Source organism: Bactrocera oleae, chromosome 3 (assembly GCF_042242935.1).
Source record: "Bactrocera oleae isolate idBacOlea1 chromosome 3, idBacOlea1, whole genome shotgun sequence".
In the NCBI taxonomy this organism is placed as follows: Eukaryota; Metazoa; Arthropoda; class Insecta; order Diptera; family Tephritidae; genus Bactrocera; species Bactrocera oleae.
The window spans coordinates 88,023,742-88,037,920 of record NC_091537.1 but is presented as its reverse complement, the minus strand read 5'-3'; the positions used below and the strand labels follow the sequence as shown (position 1 = coordinate 88,037,920).

Here is a 14,179-nt window from a genome sequence, read left to right as displayed (position 1 = left end):
TCATTTCAATATCCCTTAAATAAATGAAAAAAAGTCTTGTTTTTCTTTAAGAACCTTCGACTTAAACGACTCCATTCTTCAGTTTACCAAACCAAACACGTATTCAATGCGGCGCTCATTGTTTACTGTGTTCGAATTAATTTGCACCCAATCGATTGATCTTTAGCGACAATTTGTCATACTTTGCAACGGACGTTAGCACGACGCAGCAAAAAGCCACAACAACCACACTATCGTCGCGCTTCCTGTGCATACTTGCAACAACAAATTGTTGCCACTTTGTCGGCAAAACTACATACAACGCGTATTGCAGTTCTTTGCCACAGCTCTAGCGTATGTTTGTTACTACACAGATGTTGCATCCTCTGCAGAAAAGATGCCAATATTGGAAATTCTGTGCACACAAAACCACAAGAAATGACAAGAATGACAAGAAATTACCGACAAATGAGTTCAATAAAAGCGATGTGCTGTTGGTTGACATAGCGGTACAGTGAAGCGGGGAGCATAGATGATCCGCAATGAGAATGGGTGGTAAAAGTGGACTATATAGGTATTATATATCTTAACCGAGTTTTTAATCAATAAGATGCGACTATGGTATGGGAGAGACCCTATGCTCCAATGGGAAATACAGGAATTGATAAAGATAGGTCTAACGTTTACCTAAGTGAATCCTGACCTCACCTTCAGTAGATGCAAAGTCGCTTTTCAGCTGAAGGAAATTTAGAATGTGTAAAATGGTTCTCATTTCCTGAAAAGTATAGCTCTTGTACTGGCGTAACGACCTTTTGCATATTAGGTGCTTTATTTCTATTTCCGCTATTTCACCTGAATGCCTCAATGGCGGAAGATTCGGTAAAAAAGTATTGAGATGATTATAACTCATCCTCTTCCAAGCAACTTATGCAACTGGCATACGTTAAAAGTTTCAGCCTTACCGCATGGCATGTGCAGTTAGGACATTGAAAGTGGACTTACTTGAGTGTTCACTAAAACTCTTACGACCTGAGCCAGAAGGACCATGCGACTCCACAGCTGCTAGTATTTGAGCAACGCATGCCGAGCTCACCTGAGGTTCAACCATCCATTAGTGAACCGCAAGAAGCTGGGAGACTCCTAACCAATACCATTCTGGAACTACTGTGACAGAAGTACCTGTCCTAGCAAGCTCATCAGCCTTGTACAATAGTTTCCTAAACTACCGCTGTGGCCAGGCACCCATAAAACCTAAGTACTCTCATCCACTCTACAGAGAAAGTGATAAGAAGTGGTATTAAGGCACAAGAAAAATACTCAAATTGTTGGAGAAAAAATTAAAAAATAAAATTATTTAACCATGATAATGTATCGTGGAAAAGGTTTGTATTTCATTTGTAGGTGCGGTGATTCCATTTTTTTCGGAATAAAGTTAACGAAAATTTGAAGAGGTATAATTGAGAATATATTCTCCAACATTTTAAGGCAATGGCATTGCTCCAAATAGTGCCTTTAAGTAAAAAGTTTGTAAAGCCTTTTCCTGAAGACATATATGCAGCGGCTTCACTGTAACTCCAACAATAAATTACTTCCCGATATTAATCTTTGTAGGCATATGAACAGCTTCTTTACTTTCAAGCAACGGTGAAAGGCTGACTTCTTGCTCAGCGACTAAAATACAAGATAGAAGAAAGAAGGCGCGCAAATTCCAACTCAATTGCAAATAATGTTGTTCCACTTTGTGACACGCAACACCCTAACGTTAGACATTTTTATATGTCTTGGCAAATTAATAGCCCAACCCGCAAGGGAATTGTTGTCAATAATGAACAGCAAGAGAGCGAGATCGATCGCATGAATCTCAAATATGACAATATGAGCATATAAAAGTATATGCACAAGCTTGGTCTGCAAGAAAATAGTGGCAAGACGATCATTAAATGTGAATTTTCGTACAAAATCGCATTAAGCTTCATTAATAACACATTAGCAGTAACTAGGAAATTAAATATTTACCCAAGCGTTTGATGGTCGACCCAAAATGAGGTGTTGGTTCTTAGCTTAAAGCTTAGAAGCGCTTAATTAACACTTAAACGCATAGCCTAGAAAACTTCATTACACTTCTGACTGCTTTGCGGAATTTACTTACGCAAAAGTGGCTTTCAGGTCAAGCAGAAACAAAAAATTAGGTAGGTATGTACATATATACATATATAAACTCTTATATATAAATATATATATGTACATATATACTAAATAGCTTTGATTCGCCTTCGAGCAATAAAACACCCGCGGCAAGTGATAAACTCATGAGTTTGCGTGGTGTTGTAGCAATTTAGTGCAAGCGAAACTGAGTCTTAAAGATCGCTGATCACTAGAAACAGATGCAAATAAAGACTTAAAGGCTTAAAGTAGAAATACGAAAAAACCAAGTTGAAAAAAATAATTACACAAAAAGTTAAGTTTACAGTTGGTTGCGGGCTAGCTGAATAGCGAAAACTAAGTAAGTCTGGGAGTAAAATTAATTTTATAGCAAAGCAAGTACTAAACTACAACCAATATACATAGAAGGAAACTAAGACTCTAGGCTTTTTATTCAGTGGATGTTAAAAGTCTGTTGACTCGGAAACCTCAACAGAATTGTCTTGGAGCAGAAGATTTATAAGAAACCGGTGTGCGTTCAAAGTTTGGTCCAAGATAAAACAAAAAAATACTTAAGAAATTTTTCTCAAACTTTTTTCGGTGTATTCTAAGAATTTAGAGGAAATATCTTGGAACAAAACGGAGGTATACTTCTTTAAGGAAACCATTACAAGTCACAACAATACTCGTATATATTTTAAATTATATGGCTGCGCGAGAGAGCCAAGCCCCGAAATGAGGCTCTTCAGTTTATTTCAATTTTATGCTAGCCTCTTGATTTGAATCCAAATTTTTGGACCTTAGATATCTCGATGTTTAAATTTCTTCTTCAGTTTAAAACGGGTCAGTCTTTCTGTCAACTGCCTTGTGGATTCCAGTCGATAGCGTTCTGGATGATTGTGTCTGGTTCTCAACTCAGAACATGACGGCGCCAGTTCAATTTTCTTAGGAGAATTTCAGCCAACAGACATGATTGATAGAAGATCCGTGTTACAAATGCTGACAGACCAGAAAATGTGGTCGATAGTGCATAGACATTGGTTTGATAAAACTTGCAGCTTTTGCTTGTCAGAGGATAAGCGATTCCACGGCTTTGCAGCCGTTTAGAAGTGTGGACTTAACATTGCAGTTAAATAGTTTTATTTTGGTGCACTGCGTGATAATCGAGGAGCTCCAGACCGTATTAAGCACGCTGAAAGCATGTATGGCCTTCTTTGGTGAATTCTTTCTTTGATCCACCGATTGCAGATAAAATACTGACTAAGTAACAAAAGGATTGCATATTTTCGAGTTAAGTGTATATAAAAAAGATAACTTTTAAACAAATAGTTATTAAGACTCTAGATTTTGTTTTTATTTTTCGATAAGAATGTAACGAATAAAAATTAATATATAATCTATCACAAGATTATAATTCTAGTTTATAGTATATTTGACCCCAAGCTTACGCTAATTTAAGCCTATCTATTTCGAACCCACGGCTACATTTAGTCAATTTTATTATTGAAACGGAAAGTGCTTAGAACTTTACATAACCCTTTTGCTACCACATAAATCTAACCTAACCCTATAAAGCCACAATGGTAATGCTCGAAAAATCCAATATTTTTTTCGATTATTCCATAAGTACAAACCAGAGTCTGTTGACTTTATCGCAGAGTGCCTAGAAGATTCAATAAAGTAAAACATACTTAATACTGTAAAGTATATCTTCACTACTCTCAGACAACTTCAACAGCAGGCTTGGGCAATACTAATAGATGGGCACGCCATTTGAAGCCACAACAAACGCCCACTCGCATAAAGCGGATGCTACTACTTGTATTTCAACCAAGCTCGTTAGACACTTGCGTTAAATTGTAAATAATGAAGCGCCAAAAGAACGATCAATTCTGCATCGCATTTAATGAGAGTGTGCTTGAGACAATAAATGCAGCATTTGAAACTGAAAGGAAGAGTAAACTAAAGTGAGGAGCCGTGTTTAGATTGCTAAACAAAAGGAGTAAAAAAGAATTAAAAAAATTAAAAAACAAAAAAATAAAAATTCGAAGGGGTTCACGCATCGAGTAAAATAAATCGAACGCCAACAAAACAACGAGGAAACGCGTATATTTGTTGATGGAGGCATCAAAATGCTAGTAGCTGGTAAATAGCTCGTAATGACGCAGATAAGTAGATACCCAGTTGATGGAGTAATAAATAGTTAGGTAGCAGTAGCAGCCGCGAAACTGCCGGCGAATGCGTGCTCAACACCACCAGCGCCAGACAGAGCGCGCGAGTCGCAACGCTGGCGAACAAGAACGGAAATCGGTTGTTTAAGCGAATGCAATAAAATTGTGTTTTAATGCGTTCCTCACAGTAGCCCAGTGCAGGCGTACACTAATAGAAGGTATGCCAACAACACAAACAACAATAACAAATGTAGCGCAATCCAACAATTGGTCGTGTACCAGCTAGTTCCTCGTGTTGTTAATGCGTTAAAGCAAGATTAATGGACGCTTTATATGCACGTAAGTGTATATGTGTTTATTTTTGTTGTTGTTTATACGCGCTGTCGGCATCTTTGGCAACGCTGAAGTGAGTTACGAGTTCACACCACACAAACTGACCGCTGTAGTAAGTAGCTTTAAGTATTGATATTATTGCGGATTTGTGTTTTTAATTTTGTATTGCCTTACCACTATACGTACATATATAATATATGTATATGCTTGTATGTGTGTTGCGCTTAATTAACATGTCAAGTTTGGGGTTAGTGGGCTTTGCTGCTGATTGGAAAAGAGATCATGGAGCTCATACACACAAGTTGCACACATAATATATACAAAATAGTAAATTAAAAGAGAAAATAATTTATAGCTGACGAGTTTTGACGTAATGAAATACGTATACCATCTGATCAAAACTGACCCGGACTGATAATAAAACAGCCAAATTTCACGTGTTTTAATACAAATCTTTATTACCACCTACAAAATATGGTTTTTTGAGCTAATAGAGCTTCGATTTTCCTTACCCTTACATTTGTTATAAGATTCGACTAGGATGTCTTTCAGTGCCTTCAGTGATTTTTGGTTCGGTTTCGGCTTATTTTTGGAGCGCAATCCCTAAATTGTTAAACAGTTTCGACATCATATTCATAAGCCCACGTCTCGTCACCAGTAAAGATGTGTGCGATGAGTGTAGTGGCCTCAGCATCTCTTTGGCGATCGCTACTCGACCTCGTTCCAGCATTAACACGCTTCATACCCAAAATATTATCCAAAATGAGTTGAGTCGATTCATAAGCGATGTTGAGATCCTTTGCCATCTCTCTGATGCCAACATGACGATTTTCAAGCATTGTTTTTTTAACTTTTTCGATGTTATCGTCATTAACAGAGGTGTATAGACGGCTCGCATGTGGCAAGTTTTCGATGACTTCACGACGTTCACTGAAATTTGTGCCACTCAAATACTGGTGTTCGTGATAAAGTTGACCACACGAAAGACTTTTTTTTAACGTTTCCGTAAATGTGATTCCATTGGAAATATAAAATTTTAAGCAACCTGGTTGTTTCAAGGTAAAAATGGTCAGACAAACTTTTTTCTTTGTAAAAAAAACAGCTGCCATTACTTAATTTATGGAATAATTGATACACACTAGTTGATATATGGAGATAAACTTCATACAAACATAAAAAATATTGTATTAATCTAAGTTAAAAATTTTATGAATGCAGTTTATATGAAGCAGTCCGGGTCAAATTTGATCATATGGTATTCTGAAATTAACACCTGTGCAAGGTAGCAGAGAGCATATTTGAAGACCTGTTACATCCTAACTATGATATCAAGATAATCGATCAGGCCAACCATACTAAGGCCACCTACAGGTGAAGGCCTTGTCGCTAGTGCTGTTATATTTTATAGGTAGTATAATTATTTATAATTGTATTTCCTTTAATAAATAAATAAAAAATAAAATACTAAGACCACTTTTAACCAAAATCCGAGGAAGTTTTTGGATCATTTCATAATTTTGTGTCGAATAAACAAAATTCCAAAAAATGTTTAGATGTATCTAATCTATAACAGGACCGTTGACGTTATGACAGGCGAATGGGCAGAGTTTATGCTCTGAGAAGATTAGTAAAGTTTTAGGTGATCTTTTTGTCAAACATCAAAATTTCGACTAGTCTATATACCATTACTTTATTCGTGGATATAATTATAAGCAAAAATAAATAAATGACGAATAAAATGTCTTTAAAAAAAAACTCATGTAACAACATGATTTCTGACTTACAAATAAATGTAACCTCTTAAGAGCTGTCATCGAGTTTAATCAATGGGAGATATAAAATAGGTATATCAATATATGTACTCGTGTCCGTACCAATCTAGCTGAAGTCGGTCTATGTTGCTTTTTGGTCTCATATTTATAGCCGATCAAGGGCTGTTAGAACCAACATATCTCTAAAATATATGCAGATTGTTTTATTCACTTCGGTAATACCATACCATATATTGAGAAACTAACCCATAAACCAAATTAGAACCAAAATTATCATACACCCGAGAAAAGCATTGACTTTCTATGGAATAACTACTACTGGATAGAACAGGTCTTTATCCCATTTACCAAAAATCAGAAATTTGCAGTATTACTTCTTTTAAAACACTTTAAAAGAAAGACTGACTTATATAAGAAATCCAAACTTTTGCGATTGCTCCAGACAGATTGGCGGTCAAAGAGTCAGATATGAACGATTCGAGATATTTCAATATGCACATCGTACTTTCGTCTGAATACGAAGAGAGTAAATTTTGCAGCACTTGGAGTTCGAACATATTTTGTCGGAATTCTGCTTATCATAACTTCCAGGTTTATTAATAAGATAAAGTTCACCAATATCTACCATTACCAGAATTGCAAATAGTAAGCAGGAATTATTGAAAACCACTTAGCGCATTAAACGCATTCATAATTAAGAGGAGTTTAAGTTCTTACAAATACTGTTAGTGCCTGTATAATTAAATATTTGATAGGGAGAGTCTGAGAGCGGGTGTGGGAAAGACTGAGCGTGTGAGGAGATAGAGATAGGAAAGAGTTAGAGGAGAGAGAAGGAGTGACAGCAGGGCTACGCATATAAAAAAGTACTAAGGTATATAAATAAACTTTACTTATACTGGGTTTACGCAGGAAGACTTTTGTCACTCATTATCGGCAAATGAACACGAGTGAGAGGAGTCCGGCAACTTGAATCGGGAAATTTTCTGCATTTTTTTCATATCACAATCTCAAATTCATTTCCACTTCATGTACGCGGTGCACACAAATATTTTTGATTAGTTAAGCACCCGAACCCGAGCGACACAATCCCTTCGTCTTTCTTCGTCGTCCCCTCGCCCACAAAAACGGTTGCGGGACAAAATTCCATATGTGAACCGGCACTAAGCGAAGGAGTGGAACAGACATTACATTCACTTCTCTCCCTCTTCGAAAACGCAATATTTTGAATGAAAAAACTATTATTTTCATCGAAAAGGTGCAGTTCTGCTGCATTTTCAGCTAGCGCAAGCCAACCATGCACCAATAATAAGTCGATATGTCACCAATTATTTTCCATTTTCACCTGTCAACCAAATCCGGTGCAGATGACCCCAAAAACTCTGCCGACAACAAATCATAGATTTAAAAATAAATTTTTAATTGACTAAAAAAGAGAAGAAATTTTAATCAACCAAATATTTTACACACACACACACACACAAAGACAGAAACTAAGCGCGACTAACTAACTAAACAACCTGCCGCAACTTCCTGTCAGTCTCGGGGGGAATGAAAATTACCGCATGCATGGCGCATGACAACTTTTACCACTCAAGCATGCAGGCCGCAACAACAACAACAACAATAACGGAGCACATTAGAATCCGTGTGACATGAAATGAAAAGTGGGGGAAAATGCGGAGAACGAGTGCAGGCAGCATTAAAGCGAGTGGAGACAAAAACAAAGGCAGCCGGAAGTTTATTATCAACTGGAGTTGGGAATAAACACACACACACATACACACATACATGTATAGCATTGTAGGAACAGCATCATTAATGTGCTGCCGTGCACGGAGCTGTGCTGTGTCGCAAACAAAACCAAATCAAAAGCGAGTGCTGGCGCATCAATTGAGTGGCAGCTGCGCATGCGCACGCACAAGCAGACGCGCTTTCAGCGGAACACGGCTGCGGCGGCAAGCAGCAAAATTTTTAATGAGTTGCTGCTGGTGGCAATAAAAAGGGCTGCGCCGGTGAAGCCCTCGCTGACGGTGTGCAACATGCATGTTGTTGATTCTTTTACAACAACAAATCGTTTTTGTTGTATATTATGCAGATGTGTAAGTATGTGTAAATCCGGAAGCGGGTCATTTGAAAATCTAGTACAAATTAAAGTTAATATTCTGCAGTGCTGCCGCTGACAGCCGGGAGCCGCTAGGTGGCATGTGGCACCAAAAGCTGTACAAAATGCAGCGGCGGTCACACACAGATTTACATTTTCATGCAAATCAACTACAAAAATCTATAAACAAGCACATATACATATAATATATATAATACCTACGGAAGTAGCAGCTCTACGCAGCGTTTGTCAGCGGCGGGGTCTATTGGTCAGCGCCTAACTGCTGCTGGAGTGTGAAATTAAATATTCAAACATGTCGAAATATTTAGTTGCATATTTATTTATGAATAGCTAATAACTACAAAAAATATATAATATTTATTTGTCCGCACACACACACACACATACATACGTGTTGCATTTGTAATTGAAACCGAAATTTCCGCAGCGCGCTTTCATTGTTCTCACACACGATTATTCATTTATTTGCTTATTTTGCGTTAGTTGTTTTTGTGGTTGTCCGCGTAGCTTTGGGTTTCACATGCAATTTTAAGTTATTTTCACAGCAAATCAACATAAAAAAAAAAATATTTTTTCATTAAAATTCAGTTTGCTCGCTGGTAATAATAAAACCATGCAATTATAAAAATAATGATGGTCTGGTTTTTTGAAAATTGTTAGTTGTGGAAAGGTGTGTGGAGCGACACGTGGAAACTGTTTGCATGCTGAAAATTAGAAAATCGTTATTAATAAGTTGGAAATATAATAAAAGTTTTGATAAAAAAGTGTTGAAATAAAGTTTGAATGAAATTTCAAAAGCTTTGTAGCTTAAGGGATCGCAGTGAGTTACAAAATAAAAACCAAACGTGTTTCCTTTGAGCGATACAATTCTATATTCATACGATCCTACACTAAAAACGTAGATAACAAGCCAGGAAGAGCTAGGAAACATGTGACATCTGAAAGTGAAGACAAGGCTATCGTTCTCCTTTTTGGGAAGAAACCACTGCACAGTCTTAGAGAAGCTAAAAAAATGTTGCCTAAAAAGCGATTAATTATATCTCAAAATACAAAATAATATAAATATTTATTCAAATGAGTGTTAAACACCCCCAAAAGGTGCATGCTTATGGATGCTTCACTGCACATGGATTCGGGATTTTGATGTGTTTCACAGGAAACCTGAACGCTGTTAGAATGATAAAATTGTTTAAGAAGGGCTTACTGAAGTCAGCTGAAATGCCTTACGACAAAAATAATCATGATTGTATACTGCAAGAAAACAATGAACCGCTACATAGACGCAGACTCTGTACTCAATGGAAAGAAGAGAACTGTATTGTTACTTTAAAATGGACCCCACAGTCACCAGACGCCAATCGAATAGCGAATGCTTAGGCTTTAATGAAAGCCAACATATCAAAAAAAAATTTAACGTCAGTAAAAACATTTCATTCGGCTACACAACATACCTGGAGGTCGCTTCCTGTGGAAAATGCGGAAAATTTAGTTGCAAGTTATTCATCGAAAATTTTTGGTTGAGTCGACACAAAGTTTCAGAGATAAGAGTATATTTAAAAAAAAAATTATAATTCAGTAAAACAAAAATGTATAAAATTTTTAACAATAATTTCGATTTTTTAAGTCATTCTGAAATGTAATTTTTTTACAAAAAGCAAAAAAAATTTATTCAACTTCAATGTTGGTACTTTCTGTTAGAACCACTATCTAAATTACATACCAACATACATCATACCGAAAAAAAAAATATAAAAATTTGACATCCGTTAATAAAAATCCAATTTGCATGCCTGCTACAAAATATGCGAATAATGAAATTTCCGCTTCAAATTAAGTCTTTAAAAAATGAACCGTGGAAAATTGCACTAAATCGTGTCACGGTTGCATACACCATGCAAGCAACAACAATAAAATAAAATCTGAAGTTTTACTGCCCACAAACAGAGCAAGGTAACAAATAAGGCAGTGGCAACAAGCGGAAAAATAAATACGAGTCGGTCAATATCAATTGGTCACTAACAGCTACCACAAGCTGGCGACGGTGTGGGTGTATAAAATAAAGAAAAAGTTAAGAAAACACAGCGATAAAATGCCCAATATTAATAAGCAATTTCTCACCACGCATGAAATATTTAAATTTAAAATATATAAAAAATTATAAACTAAAATAAAAAAAATTTAAAAAGAAAAATAAAATTTTAATCAAAAATCACTTTCTGGCTGCAGGCAGTCTCAATAGAATTAATTCAGAGATATTTTAACAGCGCCTGCGCGTGCGCGAACGCTAAAAAGGCGTTTTCGCAGGTGGACAGACAATGCGCCCGCCTCTTCACTTGGCTGCCAGTCGCACGCGTTCGTCTCAGTGACGGATTGTGTGGTCCGCTGTCATTAGCACGAAGGCGTTTCTTCGGCATACGCTTGAATTTCGAAAGACAAAAGCAATAAAGGGTGAAGTAAATTATGCGCGGAATAAAACAATAATTATTATACTACCGTGTTGCATGCGCCACAGCATGGTATAAGAATGGTAGGAGAAGCAGGGGAAACATTTTTTGAATACCAGCGCCCATTGCGTCTGCGTGAAGTTTCTTAAAATCTCACGCATATGTGCGTGTCTAGCGCTCTGCAGTTGAATCGAAACGACCTTCTTGAGGCGCGTCAAAATTTATGGTTCTCACCTTTTTGCAGTTTTCTTATCAATTTGACCTTGTAGGAACAGAAAAACCGTGCGCTAAAGTTTATAAGTAGTTTAATACTACACACATTTCGGTATATTTAGATTTCAAGAGCTTAGAGAATGCAGATTTGCAATTTTTTTTTGTTTTTTTTTTGTAATTATACAAATGAGGCAGTGGAAAAACTACCGAAAAGCTTAAGACGACAAATGCTGAAACTCTATAGGTAGATTTTAAATAAAGCGACCAACAGAAATTTTTTACCAAAGCTTAATAAAGTGAGGGCATGAAATTGTAAATGGTACCCCTTCCTATAAGGTCTGAGGAAAAATGTTACCCTTTAAAATAAATATGATCTAAGGCCTAGAGATAGTTCGAACTGAAGTGGAATTTAAGTCTCCAATTATAGTACGATCAAAAGTGAAGTTCTCATGGAAAATTGGGCTTCCGAAATTCTTAAATAATTTTGTCTAAATGGATTGCTAACGAGACGCGTGTTTTTTTTTCAAAACAGTGTCTTCTTAAATTATTTTTAATCTAGAAGGTGTTACAAATTAGTTGCAGACTAGCCCTAAAAGTGGCGGTTCTGAGACCTGGTCATATATCGAACCAAAGCTTTTTTTTTTATCAACTTTTATTAGCACCAAGAGTGAAATTCACATTAAAAATTTGACTCCAAAACGATTTTAACGATTTTATTTTTAACCTAGAAGGTTTTTTAAATAAAAATTAGTTGGTGAAAGTTGAGATTCTGAGGTCTGGATATATACAGCAATACCTTATTTTTATCACCAAATTTTAAAAACACCACGATTGAAATTCCTGTTGTGCATAGGGCTCCGAAGCTATTAAAACCATTTTAACGAAATGGTTTTTTGGTAAGATACATGTGGTCTCAATAATCTCCATATCTCCATAAATGAAGCATAATGGTAAATTGTTTACTTAGATGGGCAGCCCGAAAAGTTGGATGACAATTGTTTTACCAAGCTGTGTGATATTTCCATACTTTAACCTCTTTAGGAATTTAAACAACTTTCTAACCTCACATTTTTTAAAAATATTGCGCATAAAATATATAAAAGATAATGCTAAAATGTATATCTGATTATACAGTTTAACCATTTTATAATCCCGAAAACATTGAAAAGAAACTAGTTGGTAACTAAGCGCTAACCAACTGGTTTAAAAAGAACTAGTTGGTAATTAGTTCACAATCAACTGGTTCGAAAGTGATGTCGATGCATTTAGACAATATTTATATTATAGAAACTCATACCTTTAAGAATTCTTTCACAAATTCCTAAAAAAAAGTCTAGCAAAATAACTCTACTCAAATTTCCTACAAGGATATCTATCAAGCTAGCGCCATTCATATACACAACCACGCTTGTTGTTCTTGTAACCCGTTGAATTAAAGGTGCGATTTTACGTTTGATTTATTGTTGTTGTTGTAACTTTTATTTCTGCCTCACGCGCTTGCGCGAGGCTTCTTTCAGCACGCATAAACAATTACAATGGCATTTTTCATTAATTTCTTCAATAGGTGTGCATAATTTTGTTTAATTAAGAATTAATGTGTATATTATTGCTATTATGAATAATTGTGTTGATCTTTGTGTACAACAACTTCGATGGCGTACTCATTAAAGTTATGATATAAACGCGAAATGACCAAATTGATACGCATATTTGTTTGAAGCAAAATTTTTTTGTTACAGCAATAAAGATTAAATTCGTTTCTTTTTAAAAATAATTCGACCTTCAGGGGGTAGCGTCAAAGTTATACGCTTTAATTCGGTAGTCAAAAGGCTAGGAGAATCAAATTTGCATGAATTTATTTGCCGCAAACCAACGGAGGCGATTTTGAATTATTTTATATACGGCTTAGTGGGTAATTAATTGCCTTGAAATATACTGGGCGTGTCGATTTTCACGGATGTTCGTCTGCGTATATTAACTGAATTCTGTGATTTCAATTTTAGCAAAATAAAACTTTGATTATACTAAAGTTTGAACCAAAAACGATTATCCATAGTATTCATAATTATCCTAGGCAATAAATTAACAACCAGTTTCTAAACCACTGGTTCAATAAAACCTACTTTCTGAACAATTTTAAATCAAACTATTTATAAATGGGTGTATTTGGAGTACATAAACACCAAAATATTTGGTTCTAGGAGACAAAATGAAACACACAAAAATGAAAGGAAAAATTGTATTGAGTTTTATGTGCTGTAATAAAATTTTATATAGTTAAACACAAAATAAATAGTAATCTCATGTGTATTGTAGCAACAAGTAGTAGTATTTAAATGTATATAAACATTTCTTTAAATATCGTAACATTATGAAAAATAATATTATAAGGAAGCACTCACCTGATGTTCGGGGTTCGTTGATTGGGTATTTGTGGGCATATATTAACATTTTTCACTTTAATTTTAATTATGAAATAAAAATATTTTTTTAACACTTTACCAATATGGAAACAATGCTCACTATTTTTAACACCTTTTACTAAAAAAAAATATATATTTTTTTTTAAACCAAAAATTTATTAAATTAAGAAAATATATATTTGAAAGAAACACTATTTATATTTTTACTTTAAAAAAATATTAAAATTAAAATTGGAATTTACATTAATTTTTAACACATATTACTTAATTTTTTTATTTTATATTATTATTATTATTTTTTTATTTTTTTTTTATATTTTTTATATTACTTTTTTTTTGTTTTTTATAAATTTACTGGGTTCTTAATTTTTTTTTTTTATATATACATATATTTTTATTTTTCCACTTCGTCAATTTTTTTAAAATACCACATTCACATTTTCCAAACACTTTCAATCTGAAGAAACACCTGGAACGAAAAAAGACGCATCAAATAGTACTATATTGATAACTAAAATATTAGATATACATACATACATATGTTTATGTATAGGTACATAGTATTGTATTATATTATATT

General features: G+C 35.0%; 2 protein-coding genes across 4 annotated transcripts in view; both read right to left on the bottom strand.

Annotated features, from left to right (window-relative positions):
- LOC138856456 (uncharacterized) overlaps positions 1-5,431 on the bottom strand; it is a 38,964-nt gene extending 33,533 nt beyond the window's left edge. The window contains exon 1 of the mRNA XM_070107570.1: positions 5,243-5,431. Coding sequence (XP_069963671.1) covers positions 5,243-5,431 — 189 coding nt within the window. The remainder of the gene's footprint in view (positions 1-5,242) is intronic.
- rau (RA domain-containing protein rau) overlaps positions 1-14,179 on the bottom strand; it is a 229,774-nt gene that overhangs the window by 158,831 nt on the left and 56,764 nt on the right. The window contains exons 2-3 of one of the 3 annotated variants that reach the window (XM_070107147.1): positions 13,929-14,068; positions 13,579-13,717 (exon numbers count right to left, since the gene is read on the bottom strand). In XM_070107147.1, coding sequence (XP_069963248.1) covers positions 13,579-13,617 — 39 coding nt within the window. In that variant the 5' untranslated portion in view covers positions 13,618-13,717; positions 13,929-14,068. Of the gene's footprint in view, positions 1-13,578; positions 13,718-13,841; positions 13,908-13,928; positions 14,069-14,179 lie in introns of those variants that run through there. The other 2 variants (XM_070107148.1, XM_036359823.2) reach the window with 2 other exon arrangements.